Source organism: Sander lucioperca, chromosome 21 (genome assembly GCF_008315115.2).
Source record: "Sander lucioperca isolate FBNREF2018 chromosome 21, SLUC_FBN_1.2, whole genome shotgun sequence".
Lineage (NCBI taxonomy): Eukaryota > Metazoa > Chordata > Actinopteri > Perciformes > Percidae > Sander > Sander lucioperca.
The window spans coordinates 12,309,730-12,335,544 of NC_050193.1; the positions used below are offsets into that span (position 1 = coordinate 12,309,730).

At 40.9% G+C, this 25,815-nt stretch overlaps 1 protein-coding gene across 5 annotated transcripts in view; it reads right to left on the reverse strand.

Moving 5' to 3' along the window:
- LOC116051847 (voltage-dependent T-type calcium channel subunit alpha-1I-like) overlaps positions 1 to 25,815 on the reverse strand; it is a 75,890-nt gene that overhangs the window by 41,345 nt on the left and 8,730 nt on the right. For all 5 annotated transcript variants that reach the window (XR_004105455.2, XM_035996578.1, XM_035996577.1 and 2 more), the window contains exons 3-13: positions 23,266 to 23,363; positions 18,712 to 18,871; positions 14,951 to 15,299; positions 14,399 to 14,491; positions 9,718 to 10,042; positions 9,040 to 9,428; positions 4,806 to 4,957; positions 3,779 to 3,964; positions 1,816 to 1,933; positions 1,503 to 1,658; positions 268 to 358 (exon numbers count right to left, since the gene is read on the reverse strand). Coding sequence is in view for 4 of the 5 variants with exons in the window: in XM_035996578.1 (XP_035852471.1) it covers positions 268 to 358; positions 1,503 to 1,658; positions 1,816 to 1,933; positions 3,779 to 3,964; positions 4,806 to 4,957; positions 9,040 to 9,428; positions 9,718 to 10,042; positions 14,399 to 14,491; positions 14,951 to 15,299; positions 18,712 to 18,871; positions 23,266 to 23,363 (2,117 nt within the window). In the remaining variant the exon portion in view is untranslated. The remainder of the gene's footprint in view (positions 1 to 267; positions 359 to 1,502; positions 1,659 to 1,815; positions 1,934 to 3,778; positions 3,965 to 4,805; positions 4,958 to 9,039; positions 9,429 to 9,717; positions 10,043 to 14,398; positions 14,492 to 14,950; positions 15,300 to 18,711; positions 18,872 to 23,265; positions 23,364 to 25,815) is intronic.

Below are 25,815 nucleotides of genomic sequence, written 5' to 3' on the forward strand. Positions count from 1 at the left end.
TTTTCATATTTGCAATTCTGTTATAATTCAGACAAAAAAGCCAGAATGTTTGGAAATAATAAAAGAAGTGAAGTGAAATTGTATTTAATGTCAAATGATCTCTGGTAACATCATTTTACAGAGGTGCGGTTAGTTTAAAGTTGACATTTTAGTTTGAGAGGAGAACATTGTAATTGATTGCAATAGGTCATACAATTTCAGAGGTGAGAAGAAAATCAATCTTTATTAAACAATAAATCTCCTAAAGCTCCTAGCGGCATTTAATACCTGAGAGATGCAGAGAGTCTTTCTGCTTATCATTCTCCTCAAAATTACAGGAAGACCTGTCATCGTCCGAGTAAGAGCGGTTTGCATCACCCTGTATCAGGGATAGTGAGAGAAAATGAATGGGTGAGGAAAAAAAGAGAAACACAAGGATGGGGGGTGGGGGCACAGCAAGTAAGAGAAATGAGAAATAAAATAGACATGAGAAAAGGAGAGTAAGAAGCACAGTGGGAGAAAGTGTAGAAAAAAGTGATCAATCACAAGCTAATAAATAGAAACCCCCAATGTTTTTTCCTCTCCTTATTGCCCAACTATCTAAGGGACCGTTCGGTATTTATGGAATGGACCACCGGAGGAAAATTGGGGAGGGTCATATCTTTTTATTTTTTGTTGAGGGTCATTTTTTTTTAGTTTACGGGGAAGGGTCACCCAACTTTTGTATTCATGAGTAGAGCAAAATTTCAAAGTGGCTTGTTTGGTGCATATTTATCCATGTAGCTCCATGTAGCTCTCTCAGTCTCGGCCCCTATTGCTAGCAGATGGATCCCTCCCTGTTTAGTAAAAAAACACCGCTGGCTAAACTATTTAAAAATAGTCTGTCGCTATGGTCGCTAGCAATGATGACGCAGGGATTAGTGATGATTCTCTCTGACCAATCAGTAGTCTGCAGATTTTCACGTCACCTTTTGGTATCGGCTCAGCTCGCTTGGAACCTGGACGGAGGTGGTACTAAAAATAGTACCTATTAGCAGGTACCAGGTACTTTTTTTCAAAATGGAAATCCAAAAAAGGCGTGTAGAATCGAGGCGAGTCAAGCAGGTACCATGTAATGGAAAAACACCATAAGGGGTAAGAGGCAATCTTATTCCTCATTTATTGCTGTTGTTGAACAAATCCTTATACATACTGTTTATACAGCCAGTGTTTGACACCAAATATATGTTTTTTTTTCTCCTTAAATGTGCTGTAGGTAGGATTGCGAAGATCCAGGACTTAGCCAAAAAATTGGAACATCAACAACTTCTCAGTCCCTCCCCCTTTTCTGCTAAAGCCCAACACGGTCTCCTAAGCCCCTCCTCTGATTGACACGCAGTTGGACACCAACTTAGGTATCACGTTCTCAGCTTGTAGCAAAACAAACAAATTATTGGCTAGCTTTCCCCATATCACATTTGGTTTTGTTAATTTGTATTTTGCCAAGTGCATACTGTCCAATATTCTAAACCAAGATGTCTTACCTCAGCCTGGAAACCCTCAACCAAGATGGCCACCAGTAAATTGAAGAGCACATAGTTTCCAAATGTCATAAGAGCTACGAAGTAGAGAGCCGCAAAGGGCGAGGTGGATGCCATCCCATTGTACAGAACCATGTTCCAGTCCTCCTGAGTCAGAATCTACACAAAATATGCATACACAGTGGAGCAGAACACACGTGCATACAGATAGAAATATTAAGCACATGTTCAACAGCACACTTAATTAAACTGGAAAACCAAAGTTTTGAAAGTGTGTGGATGTGTGTGTGTGTGTGTGTGTTAAAACTCTTCGTACCTGGAAGACCGTGACAATGGCCCAGAGCAGGGAGTCAAAGTTCTTCCTGTCAGGCACTGTGTCTCCAGCCTCTGTCTTCAGACTGAACTTACAACCAAAGATGTGCATCCCCAGGATACTGCAACAAAAGAAGGGATTTCTCAGCCACACATGCTGTCGTAGAATAAGAGTATAATGCCTCCATGTTTAATTATGTATTTTATGTATGTTGTTTAATCATGTTTCTTTATGATACCTACAGACAAACAGGGTTTGGTACATGTACTCAAAGTTAAAATAGATAAAGTAACAGAAGCAGTATCAAATTAGTATAAAAGAGATGATCAAAAGCTATAGAGCACTCATAAACAAACGTGTCTTCTCATTCACACACACATTTACATGACGATACACACATACTGTACATAAAAATACTGTATAAACTTTAAAATCTTCTATTTCTGTTTCCTTCAAATCTCTATTTTTTTTCGTTTCACTTTATTTCCCTCTCTCCTGCTCTCTATCCTTCTACCTGCACCCATTCTCTATTTGCAGTCATCACAAGACTGCAACTCAATGCAGTTGATATTCTTATTCATCGCTGCTTTCTTTAGGGGTTTATGAGAGGTTTTAAGCTGAGTGGTACTTTATATTAACTGCTCACTGAAAGCTCCAGTGGCTAGATGTATAGGCCAAATGCCACTTGCTCAGGCTAGCATTACAGGCTAAAAGCTCAGATGCCATCTGTCTTGTCACATGCTTATGCTTGACTGCTGTGCTGCAGGGGTAAGGAAGCTGGTTTTCAGGTAGGCATATACACACATAGAAAGTCACAAACACAGGTTCACAAATAAAGATAGGCCTACAAGCAGGATATGTGAAACTCATATCTAGCATGTAATAATAAGCGCACTTGCAACAATTATGATAAATTATTCAAATAACAATATATATTCTGTTAATACTATCTTCATTTTCGGTTATCGCCCACAGAGGTGGAATTGGAGGGAAAACAGAGTAGTGTGTGTGTGTGTGTGTGCTGGGGGAGGTTAACAAGAGAAGCGATTAGGCTGAATGATTATGTTTTTGTAAATTGCAGCTTTTAGCATCTGCATCACAGTATTAATTTAGGTACTTTAGGTTATGGAAATGCTGTATAGAATCTTTATTTGTAACAATTAATGTAGAGAATAATTTTCAAATATAACGACGACTCTCCCTCTCTGTGACTTAGATTTCACAGTTGACCGAGTGGAATGTCTTTACTGAATTCATGCAAAGGCAAAGCATTGCTGATGGTGCACTACTAATACTTTTTACAGTCAAAACTAAATATATTCATGTCAATTTTAAATCAAACAAATATATGAACATGCCATTGTAATTTGAGTCTCTATCTGTCAGTTTAATAGTTACGGTTTACTGTTATCAATGTTCTTTGGCCTCAAGCCTAAGTGTTTAATTTAGTGGAAATTCAAAATTTTAATGTAGTCAAACATACTGCTGATAGACAGACAACTTTAGGTACTCATAACTTTCAGAAGTAATCCTGGAGAAGGACGCAGGTCAAAGAGAAAAGCCTTGACAGAGCTGAATTAGGTGGAACTCCAATAATTGGATGTTAATCCTATTATTTTGCACAAACCGTGTTCAGGCCTCTGGCTATGACTGCCTGCACCACACTCAACGAATATATTTAGTTTTAATATGCAGTCTTTTTATATTCAGAAGTTTGGTATGGCAACAAAACAATCTGCTTGTTAAACTATCAGGCACAGTACTACATATACTTACATATACATATATATATATATATATATATATATATGTATACAGGCATGTATTACAGGCATGTACTGTACGCACCACAATCTCTGTTCTCCACTATTCTTGTTTACACTTTCCTGCCCTCTCTGTGTCCTGCTGATTTCTTTTCTCTGAGCCACATTTCACCTAAAAGAATGCCCCTGTGCCCCTGTGTTACCTGAAGATAAAGATGAAGAGCATAAGCAGCATACAGAAAGTGGCCACGTTGTCCATAGTCTTCATCAGCACCACCAGCTGCCGCCTCAGCGCAGGCATGAACCTCACCAGCTTAATGACCCTCAGCAGCCTGAAGGTCCTCAGCACTGACAGGCCGCCGTCTGCCTGGCCGATGATCTCACACACACTGGGGTATGTGTTGCATTGGGTGGGATGTGTGTGTGTGTGTGTGTGTGTGTGTTTAACAGAGAGATATAGAGTTGGAAAATGTGAAGAAATTAAAAGAAAAAAAATGGAAATTGGTAGAGAAAAAAACAAATATTGTTATAATCAGGGAACGTGGGGAGAGGAAGATTAAAAAATGAAATACAAATAAACAGAAATGGGAAAGAAGAAAAGGGAAGATAATGGGATAAGTCAATGCTTTTTACTTAATAAAACACACTATTGCACATTTTTCAAGATACATAAATATGTATAATCCATACTGGTGTGATAAGGAATACTGCTGCATTTTACATATTTAATCCCCACACTGCTAGACAGTTCCTATATTAAATATTTGTCTCATAAAAGAAGTGGTGTGTTTTAATGTAAAGCTCCATGAGGAATAACACCACAACAGATGGAAATCTGATCGGAACAGTACGTTTGTCTGTTTTCTAGAGATGAGAGCATCAGAATCAGAATCAGAATCAGAAATACTTTAATAATCCCAGGGGGAAGTTATTTTTTGTTACCACTCAGGCCTAGAGCAGGAACAGGCAGCATGCAGCTTTCGCGCATGCGCACTTTGTCTTAAAACTCAATTAGATGCACAGTAGTTGGACAATCATTACATGTTTGGTCAAACGCTCTCATTCATTTTCAGAGGAGTGATTTGAAGCTGTGAATCTAATGCTCTGGAATCTCTGGTTTTGGGACACAGTTAATATTATATCTAATTTAATACATTGTGGCACACTCAACTTGCTGACTAAGTGACAACCTAACTTTACAACCAGCAAATAATTTTGTAGTTTGCAGACCTGATGATGACAATAATGCCATCAAAGATGTTATAGGGGTTCCTCAGGTACTCAAAGAAGCCAAAAGCAGTCAGCTTGAGCACCATCTCCAAGGTGAACATGCTGGTGAAGACAATGTTGCAGATCTCCAGGACATTGGTCAGCTCTTCGGGCTGGGTGGAAGCACAGAAACAAAAAATCTAAATGAAAATAGCAAGTAAGATGTGGAAGCAGTAGGGGCGGTGCGGAGTGGTAGGCAAAAGATAAGAGGGATTTGAGTTGCAAGCATTTCAAGTTAAAAACAGCAATGATATCCCCAGAGAGGCAGGTACAGACAAAGAGATAAAAACACAGTTGATATTAAACCACTGCAATCACCGCTGCCACAACAAAAGCCACTACGAAAACAATTGTGTACGCATCACATTTCTCCGCCTGTGTTGAAATGGCTGTCACTCAAACTGTCAGTCACTTGAAAAGACAATTCTCTCCTACCTGGCAAATAAAATTAACGTGTACACCTCATCTTAAATTTAGCACTGCTGTTCATGTAAAATTGTAAAGGAAAACTCAGGGAACGTCACATTAGAAACATAAAGATTTGAAAGGGAGAAAGAGTATGGAGAGTGTTTATTATTTGCGTAGCACATGGTGTCAACCACTGGCTGAAGAGAGGATCATGTTATCTGAATTGGCAAAGGAACCAACCCATATATGAACCGCAAACACACTCCAGTCAATCCTGGGTTTATTTCCATTTGGGTGTGTGTGTGTGTGTGTGTGTGTGTATGTGTGTGCACAAGCAGACTTGCTTTATGAAAGTATATTTTGTCTGTGAGTGTATGTGTGTAATGCACGATATGGATCAGATGCTTTCTCTGATACCCCCTGTGACTTTCAGTTTCAAAGCCAGCGGAGAAATAGCCAGCTAGTCTTGCCAAAGTTAGCAAACCATTTCAGAGAAAAACACTCTGAGCCCTCCCCTTCCTCTAATCGGCTTTTTCTCCCAATCTATCTCCATCCCCCTCTCTCCATCCCCTTTTCTTTCTCTTTCTGAGTCTCATTATCAGACAGACACATCTCTTCCCAATCAATATCCTCCTGTCGATCAGAGGAGGGAGAAGAGTAGAGGAAGAACCCGGCTGAAGTAGAGAGAAAACAAGAAGCGAGCAGAGGGATTGTGTAGATGATGACATGATTGTAGAGAGGAGAGGTGAGGAAAACACTCCATTAGAGGTGAGAAACAATAAGAATTACAAAGGGGATGGAAGCCCACACATTCTAAATCCCATAAGCTCAGTTTTGGCTACAATGTTTTAGTCTGGAAAACATCTACTGAGACTCATCTGAGCTCAGTACCGTAGCTGGAAGCTGGACCAATCTGTGGACTACAGAGTGGTTTAGAAGACAACATTACTCACCATCTCTAAGAAATGCAAATGCCATTAGACACCTATGAAAATAGATACTAAAACTACTAGATATGTTGGAGCAGACAATAGGGAATTGTAGGAATGAATGGAGTTTTATCCCTCAGCAGATAGCTTTAACCTTGACCTATGTTCAGAACTCACTTGCTCGACATAAGTACAAAAACAGGATATGAGATTTATTGCTATTGACAGAACCATCACAGCCCTTGACACCACAGTTTAAATCAGACAAAATACCATCATTCCTCCCTCTCCTTGCTTTCTCCCCTCACCCTTTCTGCTTTTATTTTTCTTGACCCATTTACTTTATTCCCTAATTGTATTTTTCCTCATGTTAATTTCCACCTTTTACCCTAATTTTCTATCTCCTGAATAATATTTCATATTTTATCTACCCATACAAATGTCCTCTCCCTGTTTCTCTCTTGAAATGCGCCATCAGTCAACATTTAAATGTTGTTTGAATATAAATGAATAAATTGAGCTACAACTTCCAAGCCTGAATTCCAATGTGCCAATTTGTTTTTCACAGAGTCCAGACACGAACACACATAATGTGAATGCAAATAGGCAGCTCGCCTTTAAAGCTCCCATATTATGCTCATTTTCAGGTTCATAATTGTATTTTAAGGTTGTACCAGAATAGGTTTACATGGTTTAATTTTCAAAAAACATATTTTTGTTGTACTACACAGTTCTCTCTCACTGCTGCAGATCCTCTTTTCACTCTGTGTTCAGGTCTCTGTTTCAGCTACAGAGTGAGACATCTCTTCTCCTGTACTATCTTTGTTTGTAGTTGCACATGCGCAGTAGCTAGGTAAGGATCATGTTAGCTAGCTGTTTCCATAGACAGTAAAAGAAAGGCTTTTTCTCCAACTTCGGTCAGTTACAAGGCAGGATTAGCCGGGAGACTTATTTTAAACAAGGGCGCACATCTAAGTAGTTCTTTTGTAGATTATGGTGAACTTGTGTGTGTTGTATCAGTGCTTTGCCAGTGAGAATGAGGTAGCATGCTAACGGTTGCGGTTAGCCAGCTCGTTTCGGCTAGTGACGTAGAAAGCCGTGCAGATTTTGAACAGCTCGCCCGGAGACTGAATTCAGGACACATTCAGAAAACCGTATCTCACTCAAAACAGCATGGATGCTTATTTTTCTAAGTTTGTATGTGTATGGAAGCACCAGAGACACAAAATAACACCCCAAATCCCAGGAAAAGTGATTTTTTCATAATATGGGCACTTTAAATGTGTAACGTGCAACATCTGAGTAATAATCCAACATAAATATGAAAAAAACAAACATCGGAAATTGCAAGAACATACCTATACAGAACAACATTTTTTACTTGAAACCACACACTTGACATGAACATTTCCCCTAAGCAGGTTGTGGTGTGAGTAAGGCAGCCCTGTGGTTAGTCATTTTTCTGCTAGAAGTACATCAGCTTCAGAGTTCCTGTTTTAGAACAAAATTGCAAGAGGTAAGACTTTCTACTGCAAAGCAAAAACACACACTGGTATCACTGCTTCAGTGTCAGCCTGTGGCAATTGTGGAGGGAGAAAGAATCAAGAGACAGACAGACCAAGCGTCTTTGAGTATGTGCATGTAAATGCATGTTTCTGCATACATGCCTACTTTGAAACGCAAACGCTCGCTCACACAGGGAACTGAGCTGAAAACTGATGTGTAACCAGTGTCTACTTTGTTCTTCCCGTCTTACTTGTCTCCTCCTCTCCCCCCCACGACCCTCATTTATTTTTAGAGTCTTTAGAGATTAGAGAACGCAACTACTCTGTACGCTGTCAAAGAGTGAGTGGGCAGATGAGAGAGAGAAAGAGAAGTGGGGAAACGGAGGGTGAAACTGAGGGAGGTAAAAGATAGTCAGACAGTAGATGAGACACTTAGGGTAAGGCGGTAAGGACAGACGAAAGGAAGAAAGGAAGGAAGGAAGGAAGGAAGGAAGGAAGGAAGGAAGGAAGGAGAAACAGCGAGGAACAAAGGAGTGAGTGGGGGAAGGAATGTGCAAAATAAAGGTGCACAGAGGGATTTATGGAGAAAATAAGGGGAGAGAAGTGGGAGTAAAATTAGCAATGGAGCGGGTAGAATGGCATGTGTTAAGAGAGAGAAATGAAGGGAAAAGAAAAAGCTTGTTTATGTAACAGCTTGTCTATGTACCTGCATGTGTTTCTGATCGGTCCATGCTCAAAAATATAAAAAGATATTTGTGTGCATGCACACACTGGACACAAATAGATGTGAATCGTGTGTGTTTGTGTGTGCGCTGATATGCGTGCATGTGTAGTCTTGGCAGGCCTTTCCCATTCTTGCTTAAGCCTGGTCAATGTTAAAAGCCAGCTCCGTTTTGTCTACTGCTCAGCTAAATGTTTACACCTCTGTAAGGAAACGGCATGGCAGCGATGCTCCACTCCCACACTCATCCATCTGAATGTCATCTGCTATTATGATATCTCTAGGAGCAATGCTTCATCAGCAGTGATAGTGGTTTATCTGCTGAGGCTGTGGAGATTTGTGGGAGTGAGAAATGATTACGCTAACACACTCGATTGACACTGTAGTATGTCAGTCTGAAGGATTTAAGGCAATGCATATTCCTACAATGACTGCAAGGACCATTGTATTTACCAATATCCAAAGCATTCACTGTCTGAAGTCAGTTCATAAATAGACCCCTCTCTGATAGAAGTTTCAAAAATAAAGGCCTCTCTTCATTTTGGTTTTAATGGCATATTGTCACTGCATAAACATATATAAATAAAGTGTCAGTAACAATGTTTATGAAAGCATCGACCATATCATCTTACCTGGTTATGATGCTCGATGCCCATACTGATGGTATTGATGAGAATAGCGATCATAATGCCCCTGCTGAAGTACTTGCTCTCTACAATGCCCCACAGTTTCCTCCTCATATCATTCCAAATGTCTTTACAATGTCCAAAGCATGTCCTCTTCCTCTTCCTCTCTCCATCTCCCCTCTCCTCTAGATGGTTCTCCTCCTTGCCCGTCTCTTTCACTGCATCCTCATTATCTTCCTCCCTGTTGGCGGAGTCTCCCACAGCCCTCGTCCCCTCTTTCAGTGATAATGCACATATAGGGCAGTCCTCAGGGTTCTGAGGGACAGGCAGACTGATGGAGTTGGCTAGTGGCTGAGAGCTGTGGTCTTGCTTGCTCTGGTGCGGACAGTGGGATGCTAGAGAGATGGGAATAGAAAGAATATGAGCCTACAGATTCAATTTCCTGTACTAGATCTTCTTTAATAATGCAAAATATACAGAATGCAAGTATCTGCCCTTTAAAAAATGCATTTTGAACAGAACAGTATACTGTATGGTTGTCATTATGTTTTTTTCTAGTTCAAACATATTCGAGAGCTAAAACATATTCAACTCTTACTATTCCACAATTACACGTTGTCTTAATTGAAAGTGTCAAATGTTACATAAGACATATTCCCATGTCATTGAGGCCCTCCTACTCACTTTTTGGGTGCCTGGAATGATGCCGCTCTCCGTTCACATTCCCTCCACCACGCCTGTAACCCCTGCCTCCACCAGGTGGTGGGGGTTTGCCCCTCAGAGTGTAGTAGAGAGCTGCCGATCTCCTCTTGGCCTTGCGAAGGACATGGCAAACCAGCTGGAATATCTCCTCGTAGCAATCTCCCGGCTCAGCCATGCTGGCCAGGGTGGAGGAGGACAGACACTGCGCCCTTTGCTCCTGCATCAGCTGGTGTTCCCGCTGTTTGGTCTCCGAGAACTGGGTGGCAATAACTACCAGGCACAGGTTGATCATGAAGAATGAACCAATCTGGATGGATGTGGAACAAGGAACAGAAGGTTTATGGAGGTGGAACTTGTTGGGTGAGTCAAGATGTACAGTACATGAAGTAAAATAAAGTGAGTGCAAACAATGGGAAATTGCTGCAGGGAACATGAGCTACTATCTAGCCCGAAGAATGAATTGTTCTGTAGAAAGGAAAGTGGGTAAATCAAGATTTAACACTTAACCTAACCTTTAGGCAACCCTAACTAAAACAATAAGAACCAGTGCAGTGTCTCATTTAAATAATCAGCCAATGGCTAAATCAGATGTTGTTCATTTAAGAAACAAAAAAAATATGTAAAGAATTGTGATTTTCCAATGGTAAATACAGACTTGTTTTTACATCAAGCTCACACTTGCTGATTCTAATAATCTGTGCCAATCCCCCTGTAGAAATGTAAGCACACATGCTAAAGGTCTCTAAAGGATGGCTTCCCACCAAACTGAGGCTGATTGAAGCAGACAGACAGAGCTTGCCCAAAGCACAGTTCAGCGTCTGGCTATCTTTCTCTTCTTTTCATTCGCTGACTTGATTTAACTTACCATCCTGCCCCTACTCCAACTTAATATCTTTCTTTACTTTTCTCCCGCCCGTGCTCCACAACGCTTCTCATGAACATTACTTTACCCATCAGAACATCTCAATTTTTCACTCTTTTTTTTCACAAAAGAGCTTCCATTTTCTTATCATGAATCAAAGTGAGCGTTGGAGGGCTAGTTGCAGAGAGGAGATGGGGTGCATTGTGGATGGGATGTGTTGGCTGACCCTTTTAGTGGCAGTAATGGGAATCACTACAGGACTGCTGAAATGGCTTTTATTAGACCACTCTGAGCTGGTTACAGAACAATGATTAGATCAATATAATGCTGAACAACTCAAAAACCAGACTGCTGGATGGATAGGGCAGATTGTAGCAGGGCCTCGGATTTGTTCCTTACAAATCTGAAAATTTTTGGCTGTTACTCCATGGACAAAGCTATCTCTCTCTCTCTCTCTCACACACACACACACACACACACACACACACACACACACACACACACCCACACACACCACACACACACCACATACACACACACACACACATACAGACATCCATATTCACCGACAAGGCTAGGCCATTTGGAGCAGGAACACTCAATAAAACATGCACATATATAAAAATCCAAACTTAATGACCCTCCACCTATAGACTTCCATCCACAGTGATCAAAGATGCAGGGCAAGGCGAAGGAGATACTGGAGAAGATGGGAGGAATGAAAAAAGAAGAGACTCCAGAGATATTCAGAGAGAAGAAACATAGCAGAGAGGGAGGAGAGCTGCCCATCTGTGTCCTCTGGGTCAAAGCAGGTCTGCAGGTGTGTGGGGCTTTGATTTCCCTCCAGGCCTGCATCTGTGTGTGTGTGTGTGTGTGTGTGTGTGTGTGTGTGTGTGTTCCGTAATTTTGATCAGGAGACAGCTTTGCGCATAATCAGGGAGGGCAGTCCAATATCACGCATTCAGATGATCACTGCATTATGCATGCAAACATACACACAAAAGCATTTGTGATCACACACTCACACAAATTAAGATGGCAGGCTTACTTTACAAGTGATTGCATGTTTCTATGTGCTTCCATACAGCCACTGTCACATACATTTATGTGTATACATATTATCTCTTTCTGAAACACACACACACACACACACACACACACACACACACACACACACACACACACACAAACAAACAAACAACTTCCTAATAAATTGCCCTCTTGGTAGCACTAAGCTCTAAATCATGTTAATCTCTTTACTCACACTCCTCAGTGTGACACCAATAAAGACAGGTTGCGCAGTTGACACTATATCAAGTATCAAGCAGATAGAGATGAGACTTTGTTTGACACTATGGAGGTCAAACTGAGTTTTCTATCTGGGAACACACACTTACAGGACCAACTAACAAGCTTAAAGCACAGGGTGCTACAACTTCATAACACAACACACACACACACACACACACACACACACACACACACAGAACAAAACAATAACTAAAAATATTTTAAAAAATGAGAGCGTCAAGGTGACCCTCACTGTGTGAACAACACCTTTGGGGCTCATGGAGTTGCCTGACCAAAAACTTCTTATAGCGTTAGCAACACTTCCAAGGCATCCCTTAGGGCCAAACAGACTGGAGCCTCACAAAGAAGCTCAAAATGGGGTAGCACATTTGTGTCAATCAATCATGAACCACAAAGGGAGCAGTGTGTTTGTCTGGTTGTTAGCTGTTGCGCAAGCCGCTGAGCTCTGCTGTTTGATCAGTTATCATAGTCTAAATACGGAGCCCCCCTGGTCCCACTTTGTAAAAAAAAATAATTATAACTATCTTGTGGCCTCAAGATAGTATCTCGTGGCCTCGAGATAGTAACTCGTGGCCTCGAGATACGTATCTCGTGGCCTCAAGATAGTATCTCGTGGCCTCAAGATAGTATCTCGTGGCCTCAAGATAGTAACTCGTGGCCTCAAGATAGTAACTCGTGGCCTCGAGATACGTATCTCGTGGCCTCAAGATAAGTGTATATAAAAGGAGAATGCACAATGGAGCAGCTTTTCTCCCCAAAGCAGAGAGTGCAGAGAGTTTCTCCTAAAACCCAACCTCCGACATCCCGTTATTGTGGCGCGTCCCCCGCGGCCGTCTCCCGGCACGTAAGGCGCCCTTTCCCCGTTATGTTTCTCCAAACCCAACCTCCGCCATCCCGTTATTGTGGCGGGTCCCCCGTGGTCGTCTCCCGGTGCGTAAGGCGCCCTTTCCCCGTTATGTTTCTCCAAACCCAACCTCCGCCATCCCGTTATTGTGGCGCGTTCCCCGCGGCCGTCTCCCGGCGCGTAAGGCGCCCTTTCCCCGTTATGTTTCTCCAAAACCAATCTCCGCCATCCCGTTATTGTGGCGGGTCCCCCGCGGGCGGGTCCCGGCGCGTAAGCCGCCCTTTCCCCGTTATGTTTCTCCAACCTCCGCCATCCCGTTAACTGCCGTGAGACTGCATATCCATAGTTCTTTATAATTCTTCTTCATATTTTATAGCCTATATTTATACTTTTTACATGTATATACTTGTTTATTTACCAACTTCTATTATTATTTATATTCCTTTAAATGTCTTGATGCATGAAAAGCTGCTCCATTGTGCATTCTCCTTTTATATACACTTATCTTGAGGCCACGAGTTACTATCTTGAGGCCACGAGATACTATCTTGAGGCCACGAGTTACTATCTTGAGGCCACGAGATACTATCTTGAGGCCACGAGTTACTATCTTGAGGCCACGAGATACTATCTTGAGGCCACGAGTTACTATCTTGAGGCCACGAGATAGTTATAATTAATTTTTTTTGACAAAGTGGGACCAGGGGGGCTCCGTATCTAAATGAAGCAAGCACAAAGTTTGACTTAGATCAAGATGTTTTCAGCTGTTTAATTCAATTGTGTCCTGTCCTGGACATTACTATAACTGTAGTATGGGGGCTATACAATCCACAGGCCATGGGATTGTGATCAATGTAGCAGTATAAACCAGGCAAGAGTGATTACACTGTGACACCATGTCAACTATCTTTGGTTGCCAAAAGGTGTTTACACTGGCAATGACAACCTCAGGTCAGATCTGCCAAAGAGCATATGGAATTTAGAGCTGCAGTTACGATGCCAATAATGTCTTTGGCCTAATAAAGCCAATGTTGTGAGGTAGAAGCGTGTGGGGGAAAGAGAGTGTTTTGTAGGGTAGGTCTTGCACTCAAAGTTGGGTTCCTTTTCATTAGAATGTACCGTGGAAATTGTACAGTGTGCTTGTGACTGATTGGTGTGTTTCATTAATTTACTCACTTTTTTTCTTTCTTCAATATCATTTAGCAGTTCTCCTCTCTCACCTCCATTCCCCCCCTATGGTATTTTCTTGATCTCATTTTCAAGCTTTACAAAAGGCTGCATATATGTCTTTTTTATTGTGTTCACCTGCTGGTGGGAAACTAACAAACTTTATTGCATGTCTGCAACACAGAGTGACTGAATGCTGGGTTCACAGACAGCCAATGGCATGCGAATGCAGAATTAAACAATTTTACCACAATTTGACACTGTATGCAAAGAGCTGATCTAGCTCTTGCATACTTTTCTCTTTTGGACATACATTTTCTTGTTTCCTTCAACTGTCCTTCCTCCTCTTCTCTCCCTTTATTTATTATTATTTATGTATCCATTTTTCAATCATCATAACACATTGTACACTAATGTGTCAGCTGGTAGGGATACTAATAAACAGAAAACTAATAAATGTAGTAATAAATTCTACTTACAATGATGAGTAAAATGAAGTAGATGAAGTTGTAGAAGGAATGGGCATCCATTACATAATACATGATCTCCACCCAGCCCTCCAGAGTGATCACCTAGGAGGAAAGATTATATTGAGTGTCAAGAAATAAACATTTTCAAATTCCGTGACAGGGCTTGCTCAGCAGAATATAATTGCAAACTTTACTTACAGAGTTCATATGACACATTTAAATATGATGGACCTAGCTAATGAACATAGTCAAATAATAGAGTACAAATATTGAATAGGTGCTTGAGTAAATCAAATTAAATTAATTTTATTGAGAAGAATGATTGAAATTGAATAGTTCAAACAGCCGAAAAGACATCTTTTGTTCAAAATTAATTATTTGATCAAAATCGGGTCAGCCGTTCAAACATGCAAAACAATTTAAATTCATCAATTTTTGAATAATAACTTTAGAATTCAGTTATTAAAATATGTATTAAGATTCATGAAAGTAAAAGATCAGCAACCCACAGTTCCAACCTCACTTTTACCTCACCAGTCTTCAAACTCATGTGGAACATACCTGAAAGATCACGATCCAGGCGTAGACAATGTTGTCAAAGTTGATGGCACCTTTGTGGGGGTTACCACTTCCTGTGTGGCATCGAGTGTAATACTGGTTCCAGTTGATGCAAAGACCCACTGCTTCACCGGCACCACTACCGTTAGCCAGTGGCTCAGGACTCAAGCCCAGAGCCTGTCTGTGGAGCGCGTCCTCCCTGTCCATGCAGCATGTGCGTCCTCCTTCGCGTCTTGCCGGCACATCAGCACATGACATGATGCCATTATCAGATGCCAGGGAGCAGATGAAGGGGCGTTCATCATTCTCCTCAGGCTGGTAGTACGGAGCAGGTGGGGTCATACCTGAAGAGCTTGGGTCGGGACAAGGTAAGACACTAAGTTAGTTGGTTATTGAATCAAATCTATATATATATATATATATATATATATATATATATATATATATATATATACAAAATAGATTTGTATCCTTCGCTACTTCATTTGGGGAGTTTCAGGAGGATTTCAGTGAAAGAAGTGGAGTCAAGAAGGTGCAAGATGGGAGAATGTGAAGTACTCGACCAAGCCTGTGGAATAAATGCATCATTGTAGGGAGAATAAAGAAAAGAAAATGATCCTGCATGAACAGTAAACACTTCAATATGTAGTCAAAGATACAGGCAAAACAAAAATGGTATTTCCTAAGCTAACTAACAAATTCACAGGGACATCATTGGAGATGAGTATATTTAGCACCAGACAACAAATTGTTTAATCATGTTAACTAAATCATGTGGAAACTGTATGTGAGATTATGTGTGTGTGTGTGTGTGTGTGTGTGTGTGTGTGTGTCATAGTGTGAAATCAGCAGAAAAACAGATTACACTCTCGTGCATTGACACCTATTACACACATACACACCACACCTTCAATGAACCCATTCTTTTCCTGTACGCACCTCTCGTGAGTGAGTGAGTGAGTGGCTGATTCCTGCCAAACTTAATGACACATCTCTAAATTCTGAATCTAACTGATTGCCACCATCTGAAGCACCTCATCATTTCCTGAGATGTCTGTCTGAGATGCATGCTTTAATGGAAGCATGCCAAAGAGTCTGTCTTTCACTTCATGTCCACCTAGAACACCTAGAGAAGCCACTTACTGAACACACACATTCAGGGTCACTGGACCTACAGTATTTACTCATTGCACTCTCTGTCTGTCACTCCAGCCCGCCTTTTGCTGTTTCTCTATTGTTTTTTTGCACATTCTATCCCCGTTTCTCTGTACACATCTGACTGAAGACAAATCACAGTTGCTTCCACCCTGCCACTTACCCTGATATACTCACATACACCTCAAGCTCAAGCATACATATATGCATACCCTATAATCTTGCGTATAATCTCAACACCTGGACTCCTTTACTTTCTTTTATACTCCTGTGTTTATCTCCTCCTTTTATAGTGTTTGTCATCTTTATTCCTTTCCTTTGCTCTCCTTTTCAGCCCCCTTTCCCTCTCTTTGAGATTGTCCTTACTCCCCACCTCTCTCTCATTTCCACCTTTCCCCGTCTCTCCAATTTTCTTGATCCTTCCCTATCTCTCCAAGTCAATAGTGGGTTAGATACTGCTGACATACATAGGAGGAGATTTTCTCCTTTAACCTCGACCGCAAACCCTACACATGCACACACTACACACATGCATGCACACTAATTCCAGGATCGATAGTTACAGTGGCCATATCAGGATACACCAGCTCCCATTGAGAGTAGCTTAGAAACCATTCATTGATTGACACATTTTTCAGGTATGCACTGAGGCACACTGAGCTTACACTGTCTTCGGGACAGTAGAGTTTATGCAATCCCAACAATGGCATTCAAATTGGTGATTTACTAATGGTGCTGAAGTGGAATAAGGGATACAGACTTAGAGAGAGAGAGAGAGAGAGAGAGAGAGAGAGAGAGAGAGAGAGACCCTGTCAGAGCAGTGGAGCATGAATGAAGGCTGTTGCCCTCCTGCTGGTAACTTGGCATTGCACAGCATGGCATAGAAAACCTGGCATCACACTGAGAACACACCTGCCAATGGAGAGCGAGACAGAGGGAAGGACGAAGGCTACATACTGTAGTAGCAGAGAGAGTCTTTGGGACCGTTAGAAAGGAAAGATTGCATTGCAGAGAGAAGGCATACCATATAGAAATAGGTCAAATAGAACGGGAGACTAAGGAGAAACAGAGACCAACATGCATGATCTAGCTTTGGAAGTGCATGGGACAAACTCTCCTTTTACGATAAAAATGGCTGTGCAGTGTGAATGTGTCTTCACAACAAATCACCTAAGCTAGAGGTATTGGAAAAGAACCACTAAAAGATACTGAGAAGGGGAACATGCAGGCCGATTGGAGAAAAAAAAATACAGCACAAAGGCAAGAATAAGGCGGAATAAGGCATGAAAAGAGGAAAGGTAGAGATCAAAAGAGTGAGGGTGTAAAATGGCAAAGTGAATGCTGCACTTGACCGCAACACTTAGCCCACTCTATTATTACCCTTCAGACTGCTAACGTTAGCCCTTTACTTAGCATAATAGCCCTCGAGCGCTAACTCAATACAACCTTTCTAATTAAGCACTCAAGCACCCTGACAAGCATAATGTTAGTACAATGCTTTAAAATGATATGCAAAAATGATACTGTGATTAAATAATAAGAAACAATCTGCAGACCAGTCTACTGAAAGGATTTTTATTCTAAAGGTGGACAAAAACATTACAGTTGTCTACTGATCCTCCTGATCAAGATTTTTGTCGTTTTGCTTTACTCCATGTAGGAAAGTCACAGTGGAGTTCTCAGCTGTTACTGCTAATCACTATATCACCCTTCAGCCTTGTGAAGATAAATGCAGAAAACATTGGTTAAAGTAACTTTGTAAAGTGATTACAGGAGAGGTTGTTGCGGTTAATGACGCATCTCAAGTTTAAGGTGAGGACAAAAGAGGTAGGGATGTGCCAGCTGGCGGACATGTGTCCCCTTTCATCTGGCTATAAGGTCTGTCATTAGTATACGCTGTGTCAGCATAACCAGAGACAGTGCACAGAGGCAGAGATGCATGGCTTATATACAGTACATATTAGAACACACACATCAGGGATATGTAACTTTCTAGCCAGCTGATGCCAGCATAAAAAAGGAAACAGAGAGAATGCCATGAAATCAAACACACCTGAATATTTGTGAATGTCACTCAAAGACACAGTGGGTGATGTAGTCATGCAGGGTCATGAATATGGAGGCATGCAGCTGAAATCTAATCGCATTCGCAGTTGGGAAAAACTGTACTGTTACAGATGCTTTGAAGTTTGAGAGAGAGAGAGAGAGAAAGAGGAATATATATATATATATATATATATATATATATATATATATATATATATATGTATATATTGAACATACTGTACAGTGTATGTATAATCTTGTACAAAAATAATCTGAAAGAGGAAACTATCAGGCATTAAGAATGTATGCTCATACAAACTGCACAAAATGTACATTTTATAATATATATATTTTTTATAGATTACTGTAATATGGTTTTTCAATTTGACTATATGACTCGATGGAAGGGAAACGAATGGGAAGCATACAGGTAAGGTTGAGGGCAGGTCCACATTCTCTCTCCATCATTATAACTTTCAATGTGTGGCCCATCAACTTAATTTAACACCACAAAGGGATTGGCATAACACACACACGTCACTGACACGCAGTGTTAAACTCACAGGGTGAAGTTCTCCTCCAGGTAGCAGCGATTCCTCAGTAGCCCCGCCCACAGCTGCACGCCGATGATGCCAAAGATGAAGAAGACGAAGAAGCAGAGCAGCAGCACATTGCCTAGCATGGGTAGAGTGTCTAGCAGCAGGTTCACCAGGATACGCATACCTGTGTGTTGCAGCAGGTCAATCAATCAATGATAGATTATCACAGGCTTACGTCATTGATGAGGAAATACAACATTTGCATATAGATTGCTTTGTTGCACAACTTCTCTTAGTATGTGGATCCTACTGTAGGTCTATTCCAACTAAACCTACAGTTACATTGAAATTTATTCTAACAATCTCTGTTTATGGAATGTTGTAAGTACGTATTACCAATACAACTTCATTAAAGCATCGGTGATTATACACTACTAAATTGTTTAGCCAAATATGTTTTGAAGGGTCCCCCCGTTTTCTGACTGCCTCTTCACTGTTAACTGTCCAATGAAGGCAAAAATGTCAACAACAATCTACAAAAATAAATAATAATCCTCAATATGTTGATAAAAAGTGTAATCCACATGGTATTACATTCTCTTTAAAACATATTTGCTGTTGCAATTTAGTAGAAATGAAACATAACTTCGAAAGGACAGAATTGTATAAAAGCCTATCCAACATTTTTAGGCATTTGTTTGAAATCTGCTAATGAGAGCAAACTGATTTGAAAGCACATACAGTATACTAACTACTTTACAGTCCACCCCATGAACAAACAAGGGTAACCAGGCTACATGAGGTCTCATTCATGATTAGATGAACCCTAATTGCAGAAACACAAGCTTGTCCCCTGTCGAAAAATTATGACCTCATCCCCTGTGGATGGGCCCCGTCCTGCAGAGATGACATATTGTTATAATGACAGCTGATTGGATTAAGAAGAGAGAGAGAGAGGTGAAACCCACTGATGAGATCACAGCCACCCCGTACTGACACCTGAGAGAGGTGAGTGTGTGTGTGTGTGTGTGTGTGTGTGTGTGTGTGTGTGTGTGTGTGTGTTTGTGTGTTTATGTTTGTGTTTGTGTGTGTGTGTGTGTGTCTGTGTGTGTATGTTTGTGTGTGTGTGTGTGTGTGTTTTGGTGTTACTATGAGTGTGACTATGTTTATATCTCTACTTATCTGGTGTGTGTGTGTGTGTGTGTGTGTGTGTGTGTGTGTGTTTTCAGTGCAATACTGCGATTCATGAATAACAACTCAACAGTAGGTTAATGTGTCGTAAACACAACAGTGCATCTAACCTGCCAACAGACTGAATGACAGGAGAGAAGCTGAGAGAGAGAGAGAGAGAGAGAGAGAGAGAGAGAGAGAGAGAGAGAGAGAGAGAGAGAGAGAAAGTGACGATGACGATGTACACACATGCAGACAATATTTACAAGAATTCAAATACCTTAAGTGCTAATCACTGCTGTCACTCCCTTTTGGTTTTTACTACATCTAGATCAGTGATTATGTGCCCATTTAAAATGTGTGTGCTCATGTTTAGAGGCTCATTTATCAAGTCAACATACAGTGTGTATCTGCATGTGTAGAATAATTGATTTTGAACATATTTCTTCAGCCAACGTAAAGAATGGTCAAAGCGCAATATCCACCTTATGCCAAATAATTTATTTTCTGAAGGAAAAGTTCCCTCCTGACATTGGCCAAGCTCCTTGTAGAGAAAGAAGTTGTGAATAACACATTGACATCAATGAGTCAATCTTGGATTAGAAAGTAATAAAGCAATGAAACAGAAACATTTTTTTGAGGTGAACATGCACCCGTCTTCCTCCTGCGGCCAATTTGTCTCGTCTACTAGTATTAAATGGAGAGCAGTAGCATTGCTAGTGTGTATGGGTCTCTGGTGGCGGCTGGAGGCGAGTCTAAATGTGTTTGTTCCCCAGGGTCCTTATCATTAGGCCACTGTTCCATTAGGCCTAATTGGGTGAAGAGAGGGAAAGACAGATGGAGGGGAAGAGAGGGAGAACAAGAATAAGACACAACCCGAGGGTGTGCCAAAAAAACACGAGGGCCAAACTAGGAAAGAAAGTAGGAAAGTAGGAAAGAACAAAAAGAAAGAGAAAAAAGTGCACGCAAACAAAAGACAAATATTAAAGGAAATGAAAGCATACAAACGTAACCAGATAGAAAAGAAACTGTATGGTATCATACAAATCAATCTTTTTCTCAGCTTCTTATGCTTTGCCTCCTTTTTTTTGTCATTCTCTTGCATCTTCACTACCTGCCTCCATCTCTCTCCCCTCCTGGTGACTGTACCAGTTTGCCAGCTCCCGCGGTTCCCAGATAAAGATGGATGCCTCCCCTAGCGCCACAATGGAAGCACATTTACAGCTATCTGTCTGTGCTATTTATTAAACCACAAGAGTTCTCTTCTCTTTCCTTCCTCCAAACACTAGTTTCTATAGTGTTTTGTTGTCTAGCACTCCCACTATCTCACACCAATTTCACCAAAAAGTAAGTCTAACACAACAGCACACACACAACACACACACACACACACACACACAAACACACACAGCACAGGACTGCTAGCCGTCATTTTGTTGGAGGGTTACAAATTGAGGTGTGTGAGGGGTCAGAATGTGCTCATGCTCCCTGTGTACTCCCTATGTGCTCGGTGGGCAAAGTAATGGTCCAACAAAACAAGTAACAAATAGCTTTATCCCCATGCTTCCTAATGCCAAATGGGGTTAAGGATAGAGGACAAAATCAGGCTACTACATGCAGCTTACTGTTCACAACGTAAACAATAACGGTATGCACACATCACACACCCACAGACAACTACAGTATGACCAAATATGAAGAGAAACTATGAGTAGGCTCATGTAAACACACACATACTGTGTATATGCATGAATATGCAACTATGCATATGCTAACAAACTCAGATTCATGCTGATGCATAATCATCTCTAGAAAGCAGATTTGTTTACAATCTGTACACTTGAAACATTATGCCCACTCTACTGCATTACGCTTCAAACCACTTGAAGCGTAATGCGGTTAACATCTATACTATCTGAGTGCTGCTGCTGTGGCCATCTAAAATATTGGGCTGAGTAGGATGGCTCCACCTGAAGGGCTACTTGTATTTCGGAATGTGTAGGAAATTAAGATCAATTCGGGCACTGAAGACAGGATGCCTTTTCAGTTAATTACACTAAATACGAAGAATCCCCTATGATTGGAGACACAGCAAAATCAGTATTTGCTCTAGTCTAGGTAGAGAAAAAAGCCATAATTTTGGATGTGTGTGCATGTTTGTGTGTAAAAGTTCTAAATTAAAAAGAAAAAGAAAAGAGAGAAATATTTTCAGAGAGAGGTGTTGAAAGCAGCAGATAAGCCAAACTATATAATATATAAGCTGTAAAGGTAAAATAATTGGTTGGAGGAAAAAAACATAAAAAAAGGCTTTTGATGTGTGTTTGTTGAAATAACACAAAGGAAGCTTGTGGACAAAAGTGTTGTAAGTGTTGTAACAGTCCACACCTGCAGTCTGAAGGCCCTGCGTAGCCAGTGAGCATCTCACAAGCAGACTCAAACACATCCACTCTATCTGCTCATCTCTCTCCGTGAAAAATTAAAAAACTTTCTGATCAGTAACTAGATAGCTTTCTTTTTCCTACAGTATCTGTCCCCAATGCCCAAACTGAATTAGGCAACAGGGCTTTCATGCAATCAGCTCCATCTGCTGCAGACTCTTTTCATGATTATTCGGAAGAGACGGCCTCTCTCAGTGACTTTAAAATATTGAGGAAAAAATTTTCAGTGGACATGCGTTGTTTAGCCATGCGGTCCTTATCTGAACTGGACTGAACCAAAGTTTTCTGTTCAAGAGTGTGTGTCAAAACCAAAACATTTAAGTCATTTACATGAAAAAAGTATAAAATCTCATAAAGCATGCATTTTTTTATATCAATGGAAAATTCGTTTTGTTTTTAAGATTACTGACTACTTGCTACTAGCATCTGAAACTTCATTACCCACAATTAGCATTCACTGCTAAAGCTTGGCTCACTGCTAAAGCGTTGGAACTAAGTGATCATATCTGTCGGAACATAGCTTGGGCAGGCTAATTGGTGCTTACAATTATAAAGAGTTGCCTGTTAGTGCAGCAGGACAAATAAATCAATAGGAGTTAAAAGTTTGACCAAGAACTAAGTTTTAGATGAAAGGAACAGGGTTATGGTCACGGACTGATCAGTGGAGCAGCATTAATAGATGGTTTGTAAATCTGATAGAGCTGTGACTCAGGGCCTGAGCGGGCTGTGTGATTAAGCATAAGATGAATGTTTAATGATGCCCATGGGGAACAGGTGGTATGCGGGTGCACAAAAAAGCTAGAGATGAAATACATATACATGAATTTTCATGCAGATGCATTTGTGCTTTATGTGGACTGACAGACACACAGGAGCACAAAGACAAACTACAAGCACAGACAATCATTGTCACATTAAAGTGCACTTTTGCACAAACAAATGCACAAACCAAAAATGTAAATGTTCTCACTTGGCACTCTGTTGATGGCTTTGAGTGGCCGAAGGACCCGCACTGTCCGAATGGCCGACAGGTTGATGTTCTGCAGGTCCAGTGAGTACTCTACCATCCTGGATAAACGGACAGAGAGAGAGAGAGAGAGGCAGAAAACAGAGAGATAGGAATATCATTTAACCTTTCTGTTGTTGCCTGGGTGAGCAACTAGTTCACAATATGACAAAAAATGATTATCACGGCACCAGCTGGACCAGAGACCTCTGCTCATGATACAACATCAATGGTCATTCTTTGAGCTAGCCACAACTGTCCCCTCCCAGAGCTGTGGGAGCTTCAACAGAATGAGAAATGTCTACTGCAAAGAGTGTTGCAACACTCAAGAGAAAGAGGCGGGGGGATAAAGTGACAAAGCATCAAAAGGGGAGAATTACATGAAAGGGAGGTGAGGAAGAGAAAGAGAGAGCAGGGAAAGAGGCATTCATTCTATTCTAAGTGTTGCCTGCAGGATGTTGTGGCTCAGTCAGAGCCTGGCATCTGTTAGCAAGTCATTTCCACAGCATGGCTAAGCTGTTTGTGCCCCAAAACCCAAACCACTTTCACAGGAGAATGGCCATGTGTGTATGTTTGTGTATGTGTGTGTGTGCGTGTGTTTGAATTTAAAATTTACACTTATATTACATGACTGTTATCATCAACACATAGATCGTTCAAGTGAGTGAGTTTTTACAGTATGTGTTTTAGATAAGTGCCACTGTGTGCATGTAGTGCAAATGGTGTACATTTTGTAATAGTTTTAAAGCGTGTCTGTGCACAGAATTGATGTGCCCAGAGCTACAGCAGTGTTGGGACAGCATGATACCAACAGCAGCAGCAGCACCTCAAGCTAATAACACCCAAAGCGCATCAACTGGCTTTGACAAAACAAGCTCACTGTCTCTCGCATACACAGACTTATGGACCATGCCATTTACAATAATGTGATAGTTTATTAATCCCATAGGGAAATTCTTTTCATTTTCCCTTCACCACAGTGCAGAGTCACCAACAGAGTAACACCCCAGCTCCCACTTGAGTAGCATACTTGTTATAACAAGCGACTGCCACTTAGCTGACAAGCAGTTCTTCATATTTAAGTGAAATATCGCAAATAAATTTGGGTGGGTTTTTGGGTGAAATGCTTACTCCTTCTGGACTTGCAACAGTCTTTTTTGTTTGTACTGTAAAGCTTACAAGCCCCGCACTTGAGAGAATGCATCTTTACGAGTATGTAGAGGCACGTTGCAGACCTATTTTCTTTACCTAGTGGTGTAGTCGGAAGTACAAAGTCACAGTATGGTGAAGAGCAACCTGCCTCAAACATTATAGTATCTGTGGTAGCTGTACTGATTAGATTTGGGCTGCTGAACAGAAGGCTAAAATGTCAAAAGGGAGTTTTGATAGAATTAAAACACAATGTTTAGTGAGCTCAAGGGCAAAACAACTGGATTGTTTTAATGTTGTTTGATTAGGTTACAGGGTGAGAAATAATCTATTAGATAGATGTCACACACAAAAGCATAAACAATTACATGGATGCACATGGATTATTTTGTTAGTGATCCAAAAGCATTTGGAAGAGAGCATTTGGAAAACGTGAAAGAGAGAACAGGAGATCACAGATGTTTCTGCACGTGTGTGGGTCTTTAAACATGTGTCTTTGTGTGTGCATGCACACCGTGTGTGTGCATGTGTGTATATGTGTGTGCGTTCTATAGAAGTGTCTCTTTCTGTACACATCAATCAGGCCGCTGTGTTTGGGAGGGTAATTAGTGGACTGCCGGAAGCGTCCTTTTTATGATTGTTCTCTATTTTCCACATTCCTTTTTTGCTTCTGACACCTTCATCTCGTTCATGCTTTTATGTGAGAGTGTGTGTGCGTGTTTATATCGATATGAAATGCAGAGCTTTAAGGGGAAACCCAGAAGAATTCAGAGGCACATTTGACATTAGAGACAAGGAAAATAAAAAAAAGCATCTTGAATTGAGACATGTAAAATCTGTAGTGATTTAACTGTCAAATTAACAACACGCATCAAAGTTACCATCGAAGTTGAAGTTCAGCGTCAAGAAAGTAGTTTTCCTGCATCATTTACATAAAATCAATAATCTTGCTTTTAACAGCTATAAGAAATATTAGAAACTGTGAGTTTGAAAAAATACAGTCAATATCAGTCAGTCCAGCTCAGAGTGAGAAAGTAACATTTCTTTGACCTGATACATTTTTTTTTCAACCTATCAAAGGCATACATTAGAATAAATATGGAAGGCATGACTGATTTTTTGTAAAAAGGGTCATGCTTCATCCCTGGATGAAAAATCTCAGCGGACAAATGCACGGAAACATGCTGCAAGGCTAGGAAGGATACATTTCAGTGTAGTGGATTAGGCTAGAACAAAATATGCAGTATAGAAAATAAAGGAGACTATGAGTGGCAGGGTTATGAAGCAAAAGCATGAAACCCCCCGTAGAGCCTGTCTGGACGAAAGCCTGGTCTGTATGGGGTCTGAAGGGGAGATGACAAGGGA